General features: G+C 67.0%; 2 protein-coding genes across 2 annotated transcripts; one reads left to right on the plus strand and one right to left on the minus strand.

Annotated features, from left to right (window-relative positions):
- Window positions 1–104: 104 nt before the first annotated feature.
- LOC125320959 (diacylglycerol kinase alpha-like) lies at window positions 105–8,766 on the plus strand. The gene is made up of 6 exons (XM_048293393.1): window positions 105–226; window positions 4,810–4,903; window positions 6,075–6,324; window positions 6,857–6,977; window positions 7,631–7,691; window positions 8,533–8,766. The coding sequence occupies exons 1-6, from the start codon at window positions 150–152 to the stop codon at window positions 8,653–8,655; spliced, it is 726 nt and encodes a 241-aa protein (XP_048149350.1). The 5' UTR covers window positions 105–149; the 3' UTR covers window positions 8,656–8,766.
- Window positions 8,767–10,679: 1,913 nt separating this feature from the next.
- Window positions 10,680–20,716, minus strand: PMEL (premelanosome protein). The gene is given in 13 exon segments (XM_048293394.1): window positions 10,680–10,941; window positions 10,943–10,978; window positions 11,696–11,783; window positions 12,643–12,845; window positions 12,918–13,002; window positions 13,098–13,499; window positions 13,621–13,917; window positions 15,245–15,619; window positions 16,911–17,072; window positions 17,707–17,832; window positions 17,913–18,059; window positions 18,143–18,262; window positions 20,610–20,716. Coding segments are annotated over 13 exon segments (2,220 nt in total). The 5' UTR covers window positions 20,674–20,716; the 3' UTR covers window positions 10,680–10,826.
- Window positions 20,717–22,047: the final 1,331 nt, after the last annotated feature.

Consider the following 22,047-nt stretch of genomic DNA (forward strand, 5'->3'; position numbering starts at 1 on the left):
CCCAATGTCCCTTGATGTCCCCAATGTCCCCAACGTGTCCCCAATGTCCCCAATGTCCCCAATGTCCCCCATGTCCCCAGTGTGTCCCCCAATATCCCTGATGTGTCCCCAATGTCCCCAATGTCCCCGATGTCCCCAGCGTGTCCCCAATGTCCCCCCAGGACGCCTCCATCGCCCACCGGTTCCACGTCATGAGGGAGAAGCACCCGGGGAAGTTCAACAGCAGGTGGGGATGGGATGGGATGGGATGGTATGGGATGGGATGGGATGGGATGGGATGGGATGGGATGGGATGGGATGGGATGGGATGGGATGGGGATGGATTGGGATGGGATGGGATGGGATGGGATGGGATTGATGGGATGGGATGGGATGGGCGGATGGGATGGGATGGGATGGGATGGGATGGGATGGGATGGGATGGGATGGGGATGGGATGGAGGGATGGGATTGGGATGGGGATGGGATGGGATGGGATGGGATGGGATGGGATGGGAATGGGATGGGAATGGGATGGGATGGGATGGGATGGGATGGGATGGGATGGGATGGGATGGGATGGGGATGGGATGGGATGGGATGGGATGGGATGGGATGGGATGGGATGGGATGGGATGGGATGGGATGGGATGGATGGGGAGGGGATGGGATGGGATGGATGGATGGGATGGGATGGTTGGATGGTGGGGATGGGATTGGTGATGGGATGGATGGGATGATGGGATGGGATGGGATGGGATGGATGGGATGGGATGGGATGGGATGGATGGGATGGGATGGGGATGGATGGGATGGGATGGGGATGGGATGGGATGGGGATGGGATGGGGGATGGGATGGGGATGGGATGGGATGGGATTGGTGGATGGGATGGGATGGGGATGGATGGGATGGGATGGGATGGGATGGGATGGGATGGGATGGGATGGATGGGATGGGATGGATTGGGGATGGGATGGGATGGGATGGGATGGGGATGGGATGGGATGTGGGATGGGATGGGATGGGATGGGATGGGATGGGATGGGATGGGGATGGGGATGGGATGGGATGGGGATGGGATGGGGATGGGGATGGATTGGGATGGGATGGGATGGGATGGGATGGGATGGGATGGGGATGGGATGGGGATGGGATGGGATGGGATGGGATGGGATGGATGGGATGGGATGGGGATGGATTGGGATGGGATGGGGATGGATGGGATGGGATGGGATGGGATGGGATGGGGATGGATGGATGGGATGGGATGGGATGGGATGGGATGGGGATGGGATGGGATGGGATGGGGATGGGATGGGATGGGATGGGGATGGGATGGGGATGGGATGGGATGGGATGGGATGGGATGGGATGGGATGGGATGGGATGGGATGGGATGGGATGGATGGGATGGGATGGGGATGGGATGGGGATGGGATGGGATGGGATGGGGATGGGATGGATGGGGATGGGATGGGATGGGATGGGATGGGATGGGATGGGATGGGATGGGATGGGAGGGATGGGATGGGATGGGATGGGGATGGGATGGGATGGGATGGGATGGGATGGGATGGGGATGGGATGGGGATGGGGATGGGATGGGATGGAGGGATGGGATGGGATGGGGATGGGATGGGGATGGGATGGGATGGGATGGGATGGGATGGGAGGATGGGATGGGATGGGATGGATGGGATGGGATGGGGATGGGATTGGGATGGGATGGGGATGGGATGGGATGGGATGGTGGGGATGGGATGGGGATGGATGGGGGATGGGATGGGATGGGTTGGGGATGGGTGGGGATGGGATGGGGTGGGGAGGGGATGGGGATGGGGATGGGGATGGGGATGGGTTGGGATGGGGATGGGATGGGATGGGATGGGATGGGATGGGGATGGGATGGGATGGGGATGGGGATGGGGATGGGGATGGGTGGGATGGGATGGGATGGGATGGGGATGGGATGGGGATGGGATGGGATGGGGATGGATGGGATGGGATGGGATGGGGATGGGATGGGGTGGGATGGTGGGATGGGATGGGATGGGATGGATGGGTGGGATGGGGATGGGATGGGTGGGATGGGATGGGATGGGATGGGGATGGGGGATGGGTTGGGATGGGATGGGGATGGGATGGGCATGGGATGGGGATGGGATGGGATGGGGATGGGATGGGGATGGGTGGGGATGGGATGGGATGGGATGGGATGGGTGGGATGGGGATGGGATGGGATGGGGATGGATGGGATGGGATGGGGGATGGGATGGGATGGGGATGGGATGGGGATGGGATGGGGATGGGATGGATGGGATGGGTTGGGGATGGGATGGGGATGGGATGGATGGGATGGGATGGGATGGGATGGGATGGGGATGGGGATGGGGTGGGATGGGATGGGATGGGATGGGTGGGGATGGGTGGGGTGGGATGGGATGGTGGGGTGGGATGGGGTGGGGTGGTGGGATGGGATGGGATGGGTGGGATGGGATGGGATGGGGTGGGATGGGGATGGGATGGGGGTGGGGATGGGGATGGGTGGGGTGGGATGGGATGGGATGGGTGGGTTGGGTGGATGGGATGGGATGGGATGGGGGTGGGGGATGGGGATGGGATGGGTGGGATGGGGATGGGGATGGGGATGGGATGGGGATGGATGGGTGGGATGGGGTGGGGATGGGGATGGGGATGGGGGGATGGGGTGGGGGATGGGATGGGGATGGGGGATGGGGATGGGGGATGGGGATGGGATGGGGATGGGATGGGATGGGGATGGGGATGGGATGGGATGGGATGGGGATGGGATGGGATGGGGATGGGATGGGGATGGGGATGGGGATGGGGATGGGATGGGGATGGGTGGGATGGGATGGGATGGGGGATGGGATGGGATGGGATGGGATGGGGATGGGATGGGATGGGATGGGGATGGGATGGGATGGGATGGATGGGATGGGGATGGGATGGGGATGGGATGGGATGGGATGGTGGATGGGGATGGGGATGGGATGGGATGGGATGGGATGGGATGGGATGGGATGGATGGGGATGGGATGGGGATGGGATGGGGATGGGGATGGGGATGGGATGGGATGGGATGGGGATGGGATGGGATGGGATGGGGATGGGGATGGTGGGATGGGGATGGGTGGGGATGGGGATGGGATGGGATGGGGATGGGGATGGGGATGGGAGGGATGGGATGGGATGGGGATGGGTGGGGATGGGGATGGGGATGGGGATGGGGATGGGGATGGGGATGGGATGGGGATGGGATGGGGATGGGTGGATGGGGATGGGGATGGGGATGGGATGGGGGATGGGGATGGGATGGGGATGGGGTGGGATGGATGGGATGGGGATGGGGATGGGATGGGATGGGGATGGGATGGGATGGGATGGGTTGGGATGGGATGGGGATGGGATGGGATGGGATGGGATGGGATGGGATGGGGATGGGGATGGGGATGGGATGGGATGGGTGGATGGGTTGGGGATGGGATGGGGATGGGGTGGGGATGGGATGGGGATGGGGATGGGATGGGATGGGATGGGATGGGGATGGGGATGGGATGGGATGGGATGGGATGGGGATGGGATGGGATGGGTGGGGATGGGGATGGGATGGGGATGGGATGGGGATGGGGGATGGGTGGGGATGGGATGGGGATGGGATGGGATGGGATGGGATGGGGATGGGATGGGATGGGATGGGATGGGATGGGATGGGTGGATGGGGATGGGATGGGATGGATGGGATGGGATGGGATGGGGATGGGATGGGATGGGGATGGATGGGTGGGGATGGGATGGGATGGGATGGGATGGGATGGGATGGATTGGGATGGATGGGATGGGATGGGGGGATGGATGGGGATGGGATGGGATGGGATGGGGATGGGATGGGATGGGGATGGGATGGGATGGGATGGGATGGTGGGATGGGATGGGATGGGATGGGATGGGGATGGGTGGGATGGGGATGGGGATGGGGATGGGGATGGGATGGGGATGGGTGGGATGGGGATGGGATGGGGATGGGGGGATGGGGATGGGGATGGGGATGGATGGGATGGGATGGGATGGGATGGGATGGGATGGGATGGGATGGGATGGGATGGGGATGGGGATGGGGATGGGATGGGATGGGATGGGATGGGATGGGATGGGTGGGATGGGATGGTGGGATGGGATGGGGATGGGGATGGATGGGATGGGATGGGATGGGATGGGATGGGATTGGGATGGGGATGGATGGGATGGTGGATGGGATGGGATGGGATGGGGATGGGATGGGGATGGGGTTGGGTGGGGATGGGTGGGGTTGGGGATGGGGATGGGGATGGGATGGGGTGGGGGATGGGATGGGATGGGGATGGGGATGGGTGGATGGGGATGGGATGGGTGGGATGGGGATGGGATGGGATGGGGATGGGGATGGGGATGGGGGATGGGATGGGATGGGATGGTGGGATGGGATGGGGATGGGTGGGATGGGATGGGGATGGGATGGGATGGGATGGGATGGGGATGGGTGGGATGGGATGGGATGGGATGGGATGGGATGGGATGGGGATGGGGATGGGGTGGGATGGGATGGGATGGGATGGGGATGGGGATGGGATGGGATGGGATGGGATGGGATGGGATGGGATGGGATGGGATGGGATGGGATGGGGACAGGGGTGGCACTGGCACGGTGGTGGCCCCAATCCTGTCCCCATGTTGTCCCCATCCCTGTCCCCGTGTCCCCATCCCTGTCCCCATCCCTGTCCCCATCCCTGTCCCCCTGTCCCCATGTCCCCATCCCCGGTGTCCCCAGGATGAAGAACAAGCTCTGGTACCTGGAATTCGCCACCTCCGAGTCCCCCATTTTCGCCACCTGCCGCCGGCTCGGGGACAACCTGAGCGTGGAGGTGCGGGGGTGTCCCCAACCTCGGGGTGTCCCCAACCCCGGGGGTGTCCCCAAGCCCTGGGAGTGTCCCCAACCCCGGGGTGTCCCCACCCACGGGTGTCCCGAAGCCCGGGAGTGTCCCTAAACCTTGGGGGTGTCCCCAAGCCCTGGGGGTGTCCCCAACCCCAGGATGTCCCCAAGCCAGGGGTGTCCCCAAGCCAGGGGTGTCCCTAAGCCCTGGAGGTGTCCCTAAGCCCTGGGAGTGTCCCCAACCCCGAGGTGTCCCCAACCCAGGGGTGTCCCCAAGCCCTGGGGGTGTCCCCAACCCAGGGATGTCCCCAACCCCAGGATGTCCCCAACCCAGGGATGTCCCCAACCCCAGGATGTCCCCAATCCAGGGGCGTCCCCAAGCCCGGGGGGTGTCCCCAACCCAGGGATGTCCCCAACCCCAGGATGTCCCCAACCTCAGGGGTGTCCCCAACCCCAGGATGTCCCAATCCAGGGGCGTCCCCAAGCCCTGGGGGTGTCCCCAACCCCGGGGGGTGTCCCCAACCTCAGGGGTGTCCCCAACCTCAGGATGTCCCCAACCCAGGGGTGTCCCCAACCCCAGGGGGTGTCCCCAACCCACGGGTGTCCCCAAGCCCGGGGTGTCCCTAAACCTTGGGGGTGTCCCCAAGCCCTGGGGGTGTCCCCACCCAGGGGTGTCCCCAACCCAGGGGTGTCCCCAAAGCCCTGGGGTGTCCCCCAAAGCCCTGGGGGTGTCCCCAACCCCAGGGGTGTCCCCAACCCTGGGGTGTCCCCAACCCTGGGAGTGTCCCCAACCCACGGGTCTCCCCAACCCAGGGGGATGTCCCCAACCCCGGTGTGTCCCCAGCCCAGGGATGTCCCCAAGCCCGGGGTGTCCCTAAACCTTGGGGGTGTCCCCAACCCAGGGGTGTCCCCAACCCCGGGGGTGTCCCCAAGCCAGGGGTGTCCCCAACCCAGGGGTGTCCCCAACCAGGGGTGTCCCCAACCCAGGGGGATGTCCCCAACCCTGGGAGTGTCCCCAACCCCGAGGATGTCCCCAATCCAGGGTTGTCCCCAACCCAGGGGTATCCCTAAGCCCTGGGGGTGTCCCCAAGCTCTGGGGGTGTCCCCAACCCCGGGGATGTCCCCAATCCAGGGGTGTCCCCAAGTGCCGTGCCCCCCCCCAGGTGGGCGGGACCCCCCCTGGAGCTGCGGGGGTCCCTGGAGGGGCTGGCGGTGCTGAACATCCCCAGCGCCCACGGGGGCTCCAACCTGTGGGGGGACACGCGGCTGGGGGACAGGCGGCAGCGACAGCGACAGCGACAGTGGCAGCGACAGCGGCAGCGACAGCGACAGCGACAGCGACAGCGACAGCGACAGGGGCGGGGCTGGCACCCAGCGTCACCGACCCCGAGAGCCTCAAGAGCTGCGTGCAGGGTGGGTGACAGCGGGGACAGGGATGGGGACAGGGAGGGGGACAGGGAGGGGGACGGGGACACCTTGGGGACGGGGATGGGGACAGGGACACCGCAGGGATGGGGACACTGAGGGGTCTCCATGGGGATGGGGACAGGGATGGGGACAGGGACACCATGGGAACGGGGGACAGGGACAGGGATGGGACAGGGACACCACAGGGATGGGGACAGGGGACACCATGGGAACGGGGGACAGGGATGGGGACAGGGATTGGGGACAGGGACAGGGACGGGGACAGGGACAGGGATGGGGACAGGGATTGGGGACAGGGACAGGGATTGGGGACAGGGACAGGGATGGGGACAGGGATTGGGGACAGGGACAGGGATTGGGGACAGGGACGGGGATGGGGACAGGGATTGGGGACAGGGACAGGGATTGGGGACAGGGACGGGGATGGGGACAGGGACTGGGGGACAGGGACGGAGACACTACGGGGCTGGCGATGCCGTGGGGGCAGTGCCAGCGCGGTGACGCCGGTACCCCCCAGATTTGGGGGACGGGCGCCTGGAGCTGGTGGGGCTGGAGGGGGTCCTGGAGCTGGGACAGATCTACACCGGGCTCAAGAGCGCGGGCACACGGCTGGCAGCGGGCGCCGATGTCACCATCAGGTGACACCGGGCTCCTGGCGGGTCCCTGGGGGGCCTGGGGGTGTCCGGGGGGTCCCTGGGGGGGTCTTAGGGGGTCCCAAGGGGGTCCCAGAGGGATCTGGGGGGTCCCTGGGGGGGTCCGGGGGGGGTCTGGGTGGTCCCTGGAGGGGTCTTAGGGGGTCCCAAGGAGGTCCCAGTGGGATCTGGGGGGGTCCTGGGGGGGTCCTGGGGGGTCTGGGGGGTCCCTGGGGGGGGTCTTAGGGGGTCCCAAGGGGGTCCCAGAGGGATCTGGGGGGTCCTGGGGGGGTCTGGGGGGGTCTGGGTGGTCCCTGGAGGGGTCTTAGGGGCTCCCAAGGGGGTCCCAGAGGGATCTGGGGGGTCCTGGAGGGTCCCAAGGGGGTCCCAGAGGGATCTGGGGAGTCCTGGGGGGGGATCTGGGGGGTCCCAGAGGGATCTGGGGGTTTGGGGGGGTCCTGGGGGGTCCCCAGGCCACGGCTGGTGGCCACAAGCGACGTCACCCGGAGGTGACACCGGGTCCTGGGGGGGTCCTGGGGGGGGTCCCGAAGATCCCAGGGGGGTTGGGGGGGTTCCCAGGGGGTCTCGGGGGGGGGGGGGGGGGCGGTTCCTGGGTGAGGGGGGGTCCCCAAGGCCGCTGAGCCCGGGGGTCTTCGCAGGACCTCGAAGCCCCTCCCGATGCAGGTGGACGGCGAGCCCTGGATGCAGCCGCCCTGCACGGTACGGGACCCCCCCAGGGACCCCCCGAGACCCCCCCCAGACCCCCAAAACCTCCCCAAAACCCCCCCCAAAACCCCCCCAAGACCCCCAAAACCTCCCCAGAATCCCCCCAGACCCTCCAAAACCTTCCAAGGACCCCCCTAAATCCCCCCCCTCAGACACCCTCAGACCCCCAAAACCCCCCCCAAAACACCCCCAAGACCCCCGGCAACCCCCCCCAGACCCTCGGGACCCCCCCAAGACCCCCAAAACCTCCCCAGAATCCCCCCAGACCCTCCAAAACCTTCCAAGGACCCCCCGAAATCCCCCCCCTCGGACACCCCCAGACGTCCAAAACCTCCCCAAAACACCCCCCGAGACCCCCGGGACCCCCCCAAGACCCCCAAAACCTCCCCAAAACCCCCCCAAAACCCCCCAATCCCCCCCCAAGACCCCCAAAAACCCCCGAGACCCCCCAAGACCCCCAAAACCTCCCCAGAATCCCCCCAGACCCTCCAAAACCTTCCAAGGACCCCCCTAAATCTCCCCCCTCGGACACCCTCAGACGTCCAAAACCTCCCCCAAAACACCCCCCGAGACCCCCGGCACCCCCCCCAGACCCTCGGGACCCCCCCAAGACCCCCAAACCTCCCAGAATCCCCCCAGACCCTCCAAAACCTTCCAAGGACCCCCCGAAATCCCCCCCCTCGGACACCCTCAGACGCCCAAAACCTCCCCAAAACTCCCCAAACCCCCCCCAAACCCCACAACCCCTCCCCAGGATCCCCAAATCCCCTCCAGGACCCCCTCAGACCCCTCTAACCCCCCCCCGGACCCCCCTCCGAGCCCCCTCCCCATTCAGATCCGGATCACGCACTGGAACCGCGTCCCGATGCTCATGGCCCCCCCCTCCCGCTCCGGGGGCTTTTTTGGGATCAAGAAGAGCCCCCCCCGATCCCTGAGGGGGCCGGGGGGGCCCCCCTGAACCGGGCCCGGCCGGGGGGGCACAAACCGACCCCAATTCCTCCTTTTTTCCCCATTTTTTCCCTTTTTCCCCCTCATTTTTCCCCTTTTTTCCCCATTTTTTCCCTTTTTCCCCCTCATTTTTCCCCTTTTTTCCCCTCACTTTTCCCCTTTTTTCCCCTCATTTTTCCCCCTTTTTTCCTCATTTTCCCCCTCTGGTTGCCCGAGCTGGGGGTGAGGTGGGGTGCGAGAAGCCCCCCCCCCCCGCTTCTATTTATTCCCCCCGCCCCCCAAATTTGAAGTGCCTTTCATGAAAATAAATGTGGGAAACAGGCGTGGGTTGTGACCCCAAAAAAAACCCAAAAAAACCCCAAACCCCCCCCGAAAAAGCCCCAAACACCCCCAGGATCCCTCCAGGATCCCCCCCAGACCCCCAATCCCCACCACGACCCCCGAAAATCCCCCCAAATCCCCCCCCCCCCCCCCAAAATTCCCTCGGACACCCCCAACCCCCCCACCCCCAAATAAAACCCCCCCAAAACTCCCTCGGATCCTTCCAGATCCCCCAAAACCCCCCAGGACCCCCCAAAATCCCCCCAAAACCCCCCCAGGACTCCCCTCACACCCCCCCGGACACCCCAAGACCCCCCAAAACCTCCCCAGGCCCTCCCTGGACCCCCCCAAAACCCTCCCAGACACCCCCAATCCCCTCTTGGGACCCCCCCAGACCCCCCCAGACCCCCAAACGACCCCAATTCCCCCCTTTTTTCCCCTTTTTTCCCCCCTTCCCCCCCCTTTTCCCGTTTTTTCCCCATTTTCCCCCTTTTTTCTCCCTTCCCCCCCCATTTTTCCCCATTCCCCCTCCCCTTTTTCCCCTTTTTCCCCATTTTTCCCCATTTCCCCCCCATTTCCCCCATTTCCCCCCCTTTTTGCCCCATTTCCCCCCCATTTTCCCCTCTTTTTCCCCCTTTTCCCCCATTTTTGCCCCTTTTCCCCCCCATTTGCCCCCATTTTCCCCGCTTTTTCCCGCTTTTTTCCCCATTTCTCCCCTTTTTCCCCCCCTTTCCCCCTTTTCCCGCATTTCCCCCCTTTTTTTCCCCATTTTTCCCCATTTCCCCCCTTATTTCCCATTCCCCCCCTTTTTTCCCCTTTTCCCCCATTTTTCCTCATTTCCCCCATTCCCCCCTTTTTTTTCACCTTTTTTCCCCTTTTTTCTCCATTTCTCCCCCTTTCTTCTCCCCTTTTTCCCCATTTCCCCCCATTTTCCCCCCCTTTCTCCCCCTTTCCCCCCATTTTTCCTCATTTCCCCCCTTTTTCCCCCTTTTTTCCCCCTTTTTCCCCATTCCCCCCCATTCCCCTCATTTTTCCCCATTTCCCCCCCGTTTTTCCCCCTTTTCCCCCATTTTTCCTCATTTCCCCTATTCCCCCCCCTTTTTTCCCCCATTCCCCCCCTTTCTTCCCCCCTTTTTTCCCCATTTGCCCCCCATTTTCCCCCCTTTTTCCACCCCTTTTCCCCCCCTTTTTTTCCCGTTTTCCCCATTTCCCCCCCATTCCCCCCCCATTTTTCCCCCTTCCCCCACGTTTTTCCCCTTTTCCTCCATTTTTCCTCATTTCTCCATTCCCCCCCTTTTTCCACCCCTTCCCCCCTTTTTTTCCCCTTTTTTCCCCATTTCTCCCATCCCCCCACATTTTTCCCCCTTCCCCCCCGTTTTTCCCCTTTTCCCCCATTTTTCCTCATTTCCCACCCCTTTTCCCCCCTTTTTCCCCCTTTTTTTTCCCCCTTTTTTCCCCATTTCCCCCTTTCCCCCCCCTTCCCCCCATTTTTTCCTCATTTCCCCTATTCCCCCCCCTTTTTCCACCCATTTCCCCCCATTTTTTCCTCATTTCCCCCCTTTTTTTCCCTTTTTTCCCCTTTTTTCCCCATTCCCCCCCATTTCACCCCCCCTTTTTCCACCCATTTCCCCCCATTTTTCCTCATTTCCCCCCTTTTTCCCCCCCTTTTTCCCCCTTTTTCCCCCATTCCCCCCACACGGACACGGACCCTCGGCCGTTTCTGAGCCTTTAATTCACCTCGGTGACCCCGAGGCCCCCCCGCGTGTCCCCTCCCCCCATCCCGGGGGGGGGTCCTGAGGGCTCGGGCCAGGCCGGGGGGGGGGGGGGGGGGGTCGGGGGCTGTTTTTGGGGCGGGGGTCCCTACACGGAGTGGCCGCGGAGGAGGGGGCGGCTCTCGGCGCTCGGGGCCCCCCCCAGGGCCCGCTGCAGGAGCCGCCGCACGGCGACATTTGGGGACAGCCAGGGCCGGGCCCGGGGGGGCGCGGGGGGACAGCGCCGAGTACTTCACTCGCCTGGGGGGGAAAAGGGGCGGGGGGCACTGGGAGGGGGGGCAGCGCCACCCCATAGCGAGTGACCCCCACCCCATAGAGACCCCCCACCCCATAGGGAGTGACCCCCCACCCCATAGCGAGTGACCCCCACCCCATAGAGACCCCCACCCCATAGGGAGTGAACCCACCCCATAGAGACCCCCACCCCATAGGGAGTGTCCCCCACCCCATAGAGAGCCCCGACCCCATAGGGAGTGACCCCCACCCCATAGAGACCCCCACCCATAGGGAGTGACCCCCACCCCATAGAGAGCCCCGACCCCATAGGGAGTGACCCCCACCCCCATAGAGACCCCCACCCCATAGGGAGTGTCCCCCACCCCAGAGAGCCTCCCCACCCCATAGCGAGTGTTCCTGATCCCCTCCCCCAATCCCATAGAGTAGAGCCCCCCCACCCCATAGAGAGTGACTCCCACCCCATAGGGAGTGTCCCCCACCCCATAGAGCCCTCCCACCCCATAGGGAGTGACTCCCACCCCATAGGGAGTGACCCCCACCCCATAGGGAGTGTCCCTGATGTCCCCCTCCCTCCCCACAGTGTCCTCCCACCCCATAACGTGTCCCCCCGTGTCCCCCCAGCACACAGAGTCCCCCCAACCCCACTCAGAGTGTCCCCGCGGTGTCCCCCCCCGGTGTCCCCCCCCCGGTGTCCCCGCGGTGTCCCCGCTGTCCCCTCACCTGTAGGTGCACGCGGCCATGCCCAGGGCGGCCGCCACCAGCACGAGCCCCACGAACAGCGTGGTCCAGCTGGTGGCCGGAGCGGCTCCTGGGGACAGGGACAGCTCAGCCCCACCCAGGGGACACCCAGGGGACCTTGGGGACATCCCCCGGACCCTGTCCCAGCTTGTCCCGGTAACCTCCGACGGGACAGGCACAGCTCAGCCCCACCCAGGGGACACCCAGGACCTTGGGGACATCCCCCGGACCCTATCCCACCTTGTCCCGGTGACCTCCGGCGGGACAGGGACAGCCCAGCCCCACCCGGGGGACACCCAGGACATCCCCCGGACCCTGTCCCACCTTGTCCCGGTCACCTCCCCCGGATGGGAACAGCCCAGCCCCACTCAGGGGACCTTGGGGACATCCCCCGGATTCTGCCCCACCTTGTCCCGGTCACCTCCGACGGGACAGGGACAGTTCAGTCCCACCCGGGGGACACCCAGGGGACCTTGGGGACATCCCCCGGACCCTGTCCCAGCTTGTCCCGGTCACCTCCGACAGGACAGGAACAGCTCAGCCCCACCCGGGGGACCTTGGGGACCCTCCCCGGACCCTGTCCCAGCTTGTCCCGGTCACCTCCCCCGGACAGGGACAGCCCAGCCCCACCCAGGGGACACCCAGGGGACCTTGGGGACCCTCCCCGGACCCTGTCCCAGCTTGTCCCGGTCACCTCCCCCGGACAGGGACAGCTCAGCCCCACCCAGGGGACACCCAGGGGACCTTGGGGACCCTCCCCGGACCCTGTCCCACCTTGTCCCGGTGACCTCCGACAGAACAGGGACAGCCCAGCCCCACCCGGGGAACCCTCCCGAGCCCCTGTCCCCCTGTCCCTGTCACCTCCCCCAAACAAAAACAACCCAACCCCACCCAGGGGACCCTCCCCAGCCCCTGTCCCCGTGTCGCACCTCCCACGGCCACGCGGGTGGTGGCCACGGCCAGCCCGTTGCCGTTGGCCAGGGACACGTTGAGGCAGAAGAGGCCGGAGCGGTTGAAGTCCTGGCGCAGCACGAGCTCGCAGCCGGGCGCCGGCGACACCGGCGAGCACAGCTCCGCCTCCACCGTGCGACACTCGGCGTCCGCCACCACCGTGCACACCTCCTCGGGCAGGCTGCGGGCACGGCCGTCAGCGCCGGCGACCCGCCCGGATGTCGCCGTCCCCGTCGCCGCGGTCGCCACTCACCTGCCCTCGCACGTCACCGTCAGCTCCACGCTGCTGCCGCTGGCCTGCGGCGCCACCTGCACGATGGCCACGCTCTCGATGCCCTCTGCGGGGTGGCACGGAAGGGGTCAGCGGGCTCGGACACCCCTGGCCGGACCCCTCGGACCTCCCCCCCGCCAGGCCGGACCCGCCGGGACTCACGGACGATGTCCAGCTGGGTGGCGAAGGTGCCGTAGCGGTACAGGACGCAGCCGGGGAAGTTCTCGGCCGGGGCTTGGCGCTTGACCAGTGCCAGGGGCTGGGCCGTGGTTCCAGCTGTGGCTGATGCAGCTGTGGCTGATGCAGCTGTGGCGCCGGGGGTGTTTCCAGCTGTGGCAGCGGCCAGGGACACAGCCGTGGCTCCCGCGGTGGCTCCCGCGGTGGCTTCTATGGTGGCACCCACCGTGGCTTCTATGGTGGCACCCACCGTGATGCCAAGCACGGCTGCAGCTGTGGCATCAGTGGCAGGTCCAGCTGTGGCCGCTCCAGCTGTGGCATCAGTGGCAGGTCCAGCTGTGGCCGCTTCAGCTGTGGCATCACCCGTCCCTCCGTCTGTCGCCGCATCTGCAGGACACACGCGGAAGACGCTGGGCAAGGACAAGGGGACACCGAGCCCTTGGGGACACCGAGCCCTTGGGGACACCCCCGCCGTGTGTCCCCTCTCCCGCCCCGGGGCAGCACCCACCTGCAGCCGCTGACCCCTCCGCGGTGACCGAGGTGTCCCCCCCGGCTGCGGTGGCGACAGCGGGCGACACGGAGGAGGCGACAGCGGCGCCGGTGCCACTCGCCGCGGTGCTGGCAGCGAGGGCGGGGTCGGTGGCGGAGGCGACCGAGAGCTCGGTGACAGCGGGGACAGAGGGATCGGTGGCGGCGGTGACAGCGGGATCGGGGACAGCGGGATCGGGGACAGCGGGATCGGTGACAGCGGCGGCCGAGGGCTCCGCCGCCGACCCCCCCGTGGGCTCCGCGGGCTCTTCGGGGGCTGCGGGAAAAGAGGGGTTGGGGTCACCCCCGCTATGGGACACCCCGGGACACCTCAGGGTCCGGGCTGGGGTCACCCCCGTTATGGGACACTGAGGACACACCCCACGGGGTGAGGGGACACTCTGGGGCAGGGGGGACACTGGGGACACACACTGTGGGGTGAGGGGACACTGGGGCACAGGGGGACACTGGGGACACACCCCATGGGGCGGGTGGCTCTGTGGGGTGTAGGGGACACTGGGGACACACCCCATGGGGTGAGGGGACACTCTGGGGCAGGGGGGACATTGGGGACACACCCCATGGGGTGAGGGGACACTCTGGGGCACAGGGGGGACACTGGGGACACACCCCATGGGGCGGGTGGCTCTGTGGGGTGTAGGGGACACTGGGGACACACCCCATGGGGTGAGGGGACACTGGGGCACAGGGGGGACACTGGGGACACACCCCATGGGACGAGTGGCTCTGTGGGGTGTAGGGGACACTGGGGACACACCCCATGGGACGAGTGGCTCTGTGGGGTGTAGGGGACACTGGGGACACACCCCATGGGACGAGTGGCTCTGTGGGGTGTAGGGGACACTGGGGACACACCCCATGGGACGAGTGGCTCTGTGGGGTGCAGGGGACACTGGGGACACACCCCATGGGACGAGTGGCTCTGTGGGGTGCAGGGGACACTGGGGACACACCCCATGGGACGGGTGGCTCTGTGGGGTGCAGGGGACACTGGGGACACACCCCATGGGACGAGTGGCTCTGTGGGATGAAGGGGACACTGGGGACACACCCCATGGGGTGAGGGGACACTCTGGGGCAGGGGGGGACACACCCCATGGGACGAGTGGCTCTGTGGGGTGCAGGGGACACTGGGGACACACCCCATGGGGTGAGGGGACACTGGGGCACAGGGGGGACACTGGGGACACACCCCATGGGACGAGTGGCTCTGTGGGGTGCAGGGGACACTGGGGACACACCCCATGGGGCGGGTGGCTCTGTGGGGTGTAGGGGACACTGGGGACACACCCCATGGGGTGAGGGGACACTGGGGCACAGGGGGGACACTGGGGCACAGGGGGGACACTGGGGACACACCCCATGGGACGAGTGGCTCTGTGGGGTGAAGGGGACACTGGGGACACACCCCATGGGACGAGTGGCTCTGTGGGATGAAGGGGACACTGGGGACACACCCCATGGGGCGGGTGGCTCTGTGGGGTGCAGGGGACACCGGCCACACCCCCCCCCAGGGTGGGGGTGACACCGCGGCCACACCCACGAGGCGATGCTGGGGCCACCCCCGCCCTCCCTTCCCTTACCCGTGCTGGTCACCACCACCGTGCTCTGCGCCCCGGCGGCGGTGGTGGCCGCGGGCTGGGTGGCCGTGGGACCCCCGGAGGGTGACGGGGCCGTGCTGGGGCCGCAGGGGCTGAGGGGGATGGAGGCCTGGAGCACCAGGCGCGCCGAGAAGGAGCCGGTGTCCAGGTAGGTGTGGGTGACGGTGGCGCTGCGCGTGATGAGGGTGCCGCTCTGGTCGCCAAAGTCCCACGAGTAGGACACGTCGGCGTCGCGCAGGTAGCGGCTCGGGTCGTGCAGCCGCACCCTGAAGGCCACGGCGCGGTTCCGCACGAAGCGGCCGTCGCCGGTCACCGCGTCCTGCAGCTGCGACACGTCCACGGCGAACGGCACCTGGTCTGCGGGGACGCGGAGGGGACGGGGAGACACCCACCGGTCTGTCAGCACCCAGCCTGTCACCTGCACCCAGTGTCACCTGCACCCAGTGTCACCTGCAACCCCCAGCACCCACCGGTCTGTCACCACCCACCCTGTCACCTCCACCCAGTGTCACCTGCACCGAGTGTCACCTGCAGCCCCAGCACCCAGTGTCACCTGCACCCAGTGTCACCTGCAGCCCCCAGCACCCACCGGTCTGTCACCACCCACCCTGTCACCTCCACCCAGTGTCACCTGCACCCAGTGTCACCTGCAGCCCCAGCACCCACCGGTCTGTCACCACCCACCCTGTCACCTGCACCCAGTGTCACCTGCACCCAGTGTCACCTGCAGCCCCCAGCACCCACCGGTCTGTCACCACCCACCCTGTCACCTCCACCCAGTGTCACCTGCACCCAGTGTCACCTGCAGCCCCCAGCACCCACCGGTCTGTCAGCACCCAGCCTGTCACCTGCAGCCCCCAGTGTCACCTGCACCCAGTGTCACCTGCAGCCCCAGCACCCAGTGTCACCTGCACCCAGTGTCACCTGCAGCCCCCAGCACCCACCGGTCTGTCACCACCCACCCTGTCACCTCCACCCAGTGTCACCTCCACCCAGTGTCACCTGCACCCAGTGTCACCTGCAGCCCCCAGCACCCACCGGTCTGTCAGCACCCAGCCTGTCACCTGCAGCCCCCAGTGTCACCTGCACCCAGTGTCACCTGCACCCAGTGTCACCTGCAGCCCCCAGCACCCAGTGTCACCTGCACCCAGTGTCACCTGCACCCAGTGTCACCTGCAACCCCAAAACCCAGTGTCACCTGCAGCCCCCAGCACCCACTGGTCTGTCATCACCCACCCTGTCACCTGCAGTGCCAGCACCCAGCACCACCTGCACCCAGTGTCACCTGCACCCAGTGTCACCTAGAGCTCCAAAAGCCAGTGTCACCTGCAGCCCCAGCACCCACCGGTCTGTCACCACCCACCCTGTCACCTGCAGCCCCCAGTGTCACCTGCACCCAGTGTCACCTGCAGCCCCCAAACCCCACTGTCACCTGCAGGCCCAGCAGCCACTGTCACCTACAGCCCCCAAACCCCACTGTCACCTGCAGGCCCAGCAGCCACTGTCACCTACAGCCCCCAAACCCCACTGTCACCTGCAGGCCCAGCACCCACTGTCACCTACAGCCCCCAAACCCCACTGTCACCTGCAGGCCCAGCAGCCCCCACCCCAAAACCCACCGCCCCACCCCGTGCCCCCCAGCACCCACCGGTGATGCTGAACTGGGTGCTGGCGTGGCCGATGGGGATGAACTTCTGGCGGCCCCGGTAGTGGTACACGGCCACCTCCATGGTGTAGGAGCCGAGGGGCACCCCGGCCGTGCCCACCGTGAGCTGCGACGCTGCCCCGTCCACCACCTGCCAGTACCGCCCTGGGGACAGTGGGGTCAGTGCCAGGGTCAGTGCCAGGGTCAGTGCCACCATGGGGACACCCCGGACACCACCTGCCAGTACCGCCCTGGGGTCAGTGCCAGGATCAGTGCCAGGATCAGTGCCACCACAGCACGGTCAGTGCCACCACAGCATTAGTGCCACCACAGTGGGGTCAGTGCCACCACCACAGCGGGGTCAGTGCCACCACAGCAGGGTCAGTGCCACCACAGTGGGGCCAGTGCCACCACCACAGTGAGGTCAGTGCTACCACCACAGCGGGGCCAGTGCCACCACCACAGTGAGGTCAGTGCCACCACAGTGGGGCCAGTGCCACCACAGCGGGGTCAGTGCCACCACCACAGCGGGGTCAGTGCCACCACAGCGGGGCCAGTGCCACCACAGCGGGGTCAGTGCCACCACCACAGCAGGGTCGGTGCCACCACAGCGGGGTCAGTGCCACCACCACAGCAGGGTCGGTGCCACCACAGTGGGGTCAGTGCCACCACAGCAGGGTCAGTGCCACCACGGTGGGGCCAGTGCCACCACAGCGGGGCCAGTGCCACCACAGCAGGGTCGGTGCCACCACGGGGGACACCCCAACCCCTTTTTTGGGTAAACCTCTGCCATCCTCACCCCACGTCCACCAGACATAGACGAACTTCCCGCGCTTGTCCCTGGGCAGCGGCTGCCCGTCGGGAAAGGCTCCGGTGGCATCCGGCTGCTCCGGGAACACCGGCTCCCCTTGTGTCACACGGGTGCCTGTGGGGACACGGAGGGTCAGGGGTGCGGCCGAGGGGTCCCCGGCGGGGTTTTTTGGGGGGTTCAGGGGACGCGCTGACCATTGACGGTGCAGTTCTGGCTCCAGACCACGCGGCCATCGGGCAGCACCGTCTGGTTGCCCGGGAAGCGCAGGGCGATGGAGAACGTGGCCTGGGCGCCCGCCATGGTGGGAGCGTCGTTGCTGATGTCGAAGGTGACATCCCCACCTGCTCGGGGACAAGGTCGGGGGGGTTCAGGGACATGGTCGGACCCCTCTGGTGGCCCACCATGCCCCCCGCCTGGCACCCACCTCGCCAGCAGTCGCTGGTCGCCTCCTGCCAGGGCCGGTAGAGCCCCGTGTCCCACGCGCGGAACTGCGCCGGCCGCCCGCTCCACGCCCGGCTCCGGCCACGGCTCCGGCCAGCGGCTCCTGCGGGACCAGGCACAGGGACCCCCCGCCCCCCGTGCGCCACTGTCAGGGGGTGAAGGGTCCCCAATGTGCCGCACTCTCTGGGCTCTGTCAGGTCCCCCCGTGTCCCCCCCACTCTCCGGGGTCTGTCACATCCCCCCGTGTCCCCCGTGTCCCCCCGTGTCCCCCGTGTCCCCTCTCTCCGGGGTCTGTCACCTCCCCCCATGTCCCCCCTCTCCGGGGTCTGTCACATCCCCCCGTGTCCCCCGTGTCCCCCCATGTCCCCCGTGTCCCCCCCACTCTCCGGGGTCTGTCACATCCCCCCGTGTCCCCCCATGTCCCCCATGTCCCCCCTCTCCGGGGTCTGTCACATCCCCCCGTGTCCCCCGTGTCCCCCCGTGTCCCCCGTGTCCCCCCTCTCCGGGGTCTGTCAGGTCCCCCCTTGTCCCCCATATCCCCCATTCTCAGGGGTCTGTCAGGTCCCCTCATGTCCCCCGTGTCCCCCCATGTCCCCCGTGTCCCCCCCACTCTCCGGGGTCTGTCAGGTCCCCCCGTGTCCCCCGTGTCCCCCCGTGTCCCCCGTGTCCCCCCCACTCTCCGGGGTCTGTCACCTCCCCCCGTGTCCCCCCTCTCCGGGGTCTGTCACATCCGCCCGTGTCCCCCGTGTCCCCCCATGTCCCCCGTGTCCCCCCCACTCTCCGGGGTCTGTCACATCCCCCCACGTCCCCTCCTCACACGGGACTGAAGTGTCCCCCCATGTCCCCCTCTGCCAGGCCTCCTCCAGCCCCCCACCCCTGGGCTGTCCAACCGCGTCCCCCCACGAGCGTGGGGACCCTGGGGGGACCGTGGGGGGACCCCCGGGAGCCTCGTGACGGAGCTCGGGCCAAGCCACGCGCGGGCAAAGCCATCACATGGCGCCCCAAAGCCCTTTCATGTGACGCTCAGCTGAGCCGGCCCCGGCCGGGCCGGGATGGGACGGGGCGGGCACCCCCCGTGTCCCCACTCCCGGGGGGCTGCCAGGTCCCCTCAGGGTCGGGGGGCTGCAAAGTCCCCCCGTGTCCGCACTCCCGGGGGGGCTGCCAGGTCCCCCCAGTGTCCCCACTCCCGGGGGGCTGCCCCCCACTTTTAGGGCTCTGTAATGTCCCCCCATGTCTCCTCATTGTCAGGGGTCTCTCAGGTCCTCCCTGTCCCCCCATTTTCAGGGGTCCGAATGGTCCCCCCTGTCCCCGTCACTCTCAGGACACTGCCAGGACCCCCCCGTGTCCCCCACTCTCAGGACGCTGCCAGGACCCCCCCGTGTCCCCATTTTCAGGGGTCTGCCAGGTCCCCCCGTGTCCCCGTCACTCTCAGGACACTGCCAGGACCCCCCCTGTCCCCCCATTCTCAGGGGTCTGAAGGGTCCCCCCCTGTCCCCCCATTTTCAGGGGTCTGCCAGGTCCCCCCTGTCCCCCACTCTCAGGACGCTGCCAGGACCCCCCTGTCCCCCCATTTTCAGGGGTCTGAAGGGTCCCCCCGTGTCCCCCCATTTTCAGGGGTCTGAAGGGTCCCCCCCTGTCCCCCCCATTTTCAGGGGTCTGCCAGGACCCCCCCGTGTCCCCGTCACTCTCAGGACGCTGCCAGGACCCCCCGTGTCCCCCCATTTTCAGGGGTCCGAAGGGTCCCCCCGTGTCCCCCCCATTTTCAGGGGTCCGAAGGGTCCCCCCTGCTCCCCACTCTCAGGACGCTGCCAGGACCCCCCGTGTCCCCCCATTTTCAGGGGTCCGAAGGGTCCCCCCTGTCCCTCACTCTCAGGACACTGCCAGGACCCCCCCGTCCCCCCATTCTCAGGGGTCTGCCAGGTCCCCCCTGTCCCCCCATTTTCAGGGGTCTGAAGGGTCCCCCCGTGTCCCCCCATTTTCCGGGGTCTGCCAGACCCCCCCTGTCCCCTCATTTTCAGGGGTCCGAAGGACCCCCCCTGTCCCCCACTCTCAGGACGCTGCCAGGACCCCCCCGTGTCCCCCATTTTCAGGGGTCCGAAGGGTCCCCCCGTCCCCTCACTCCCAAGTCCCTCCCGTCCCCCCCCCCCCCCCCCCCCCACGGGGCTGCCGCGTCCCCCCCACTCCTAAAAACGGGGTCCCCCCACGTGCGTCCCCCATTTCCAGAGCGATGGGGACCCCCCCATCCCTCCCCACTCCCGGAGCCTCCCCCACACCCCGCAGCCAAGGACGGGGACCCCACAGCCACCCCCGAGGGGGAATTATCGGGGTGCAGGATTTGGCTTCCAGGCGAGCCAAGGGCTCCGCACCCCACAACCCCCAAAAGGGTCCCGTGCAGCGCTCTGGGCACCCCCTCCGCCCCCCCCCCCCAAAAAAAAAAAAACCCCACTCACGCCGTTGAGCCGCAGCCAGGACCAGGAGTGTCCCCAAAACCGCGATGGCCCCGAACCCCCTCATGGTCCCCGCGCCGTCTCCCCCCACGCTCGGGCACCGCCGGGGTAGAGGCGCTGGGGACGGGGACGGTGCCACAAAAAGGGGCGCTCTCATTTGCATGATCCCACCCCAAAAAAAGGGGGGCGCGAGGGCCGCACCCCCTCCCACGTGGGGCCACCCCGGTCACACGCTCCGGTGCTGCCCTCGGGGGGAGGGGTGAGGCGGAAAGATATGGGGGACCCCCTCCCCAAGATCGGGGAGGGGATTTGGGGGTGGTCGCTCGCCGTTCCCGGCACGGGGTGACCCCAGGGGTGGGGATTTGGGGATCCGCTGAGAGTGGGGGGTCGTGGGGGGTGGGGGGAGGGGGGTGACACTTAAGGGGGGACCCCGGGGTCTCAAAAAAAGGGGGGGGGGTCCCCAATGATGCACACGTGGGGGGGGGACCCCCGGTGTGACACCTGTGGGGGGTGGGGACCCCCAATGGGACACCCAGGGGAGGGGTCCCTGATCCCGCACTTGCGGGGGGACCCCGAGGGCACAGGGGGACCCCGATCCCGGTGGGTGACACGGGGGGGACCCCAAAGGCACAGGGGGGACCCCAAATGGCACAGGGGGACCCCGATCTGATGCACCCAGGGGACCCCGATCCCGGTGGGTGACACGGGGGGACCCCCAAATGGCACAGGGGGACCCCAAATGGCACAGGGGGGACCCCGATGGCACAGGGGGACCCCGATCCCGGTGGGGGTGACATGGAGGGGACCCCAAATGGCACAGGGGGACCCCGATCCGGGTGGGTGACGGGGGGGGACCCCAAATGGCACAGGGGGACCCCGATCCCGGTGGGGGTGACACGGGGGGTACCCCGAGGGCACAGGGGGACCCCAAATGGCACCCAGGGGACACCGATCCGGGTGGGTGACACGGGGGGACCCCAAAGGCACAGGGGGACCCCGATCCCGGTGGGTGACACGGGGGGACCCCAAATGGCACAGGGGGACCCCGATCCCGGTGGGTGACACGGGGGGACCCCAAATGGCACAGGGGGACCCTGATCCCGGTGGGTGACACGGGGGGTACCCCGAGGGCACAGGGGGACCCCGATCCCGGTGGGGGTGACACGGGGGGTACCCGAGGGCACAGGGGGGACCCCGAGGGCACAGGGACCCCGATCCCGGTGGGTGACACGGGGGGACCCCAAATGGCACAGGGGGACCCCGATCCCGGTGGGTGACACGGGGGGGACCCCGATCCTTTCCTGGCCATTTTCTTGTCCCGGGGGGTGTCCCTGTCCGTGGGGCCGCCCGTGCGGGGCCGTGCCCGTGGGGCCACGTGTGCGGAGAGCCCCGTGACCCCCGGAGAGCCCCGTGACCCCCGTGTGTCTCCCGGGGCTGCTCC

Source organism: Corvus hawaiiensis, unplaced genomic scaffold (assembly GCF_020740725.1).
Source record: "Corvus hawaiiensis isolate bCorHaw1 unplaced genomic scaffold, bCorHaw1.pri.cur scaffold_322_ctg1, whole genome shotgun sequence".
In the NCBI taxonomy this organism is placed as follows: Eukaryota; Metazoa; Chordata; class Aves; order Passeriformes; family Corvidae; genus Corvus; species Corvus hawaiiensis.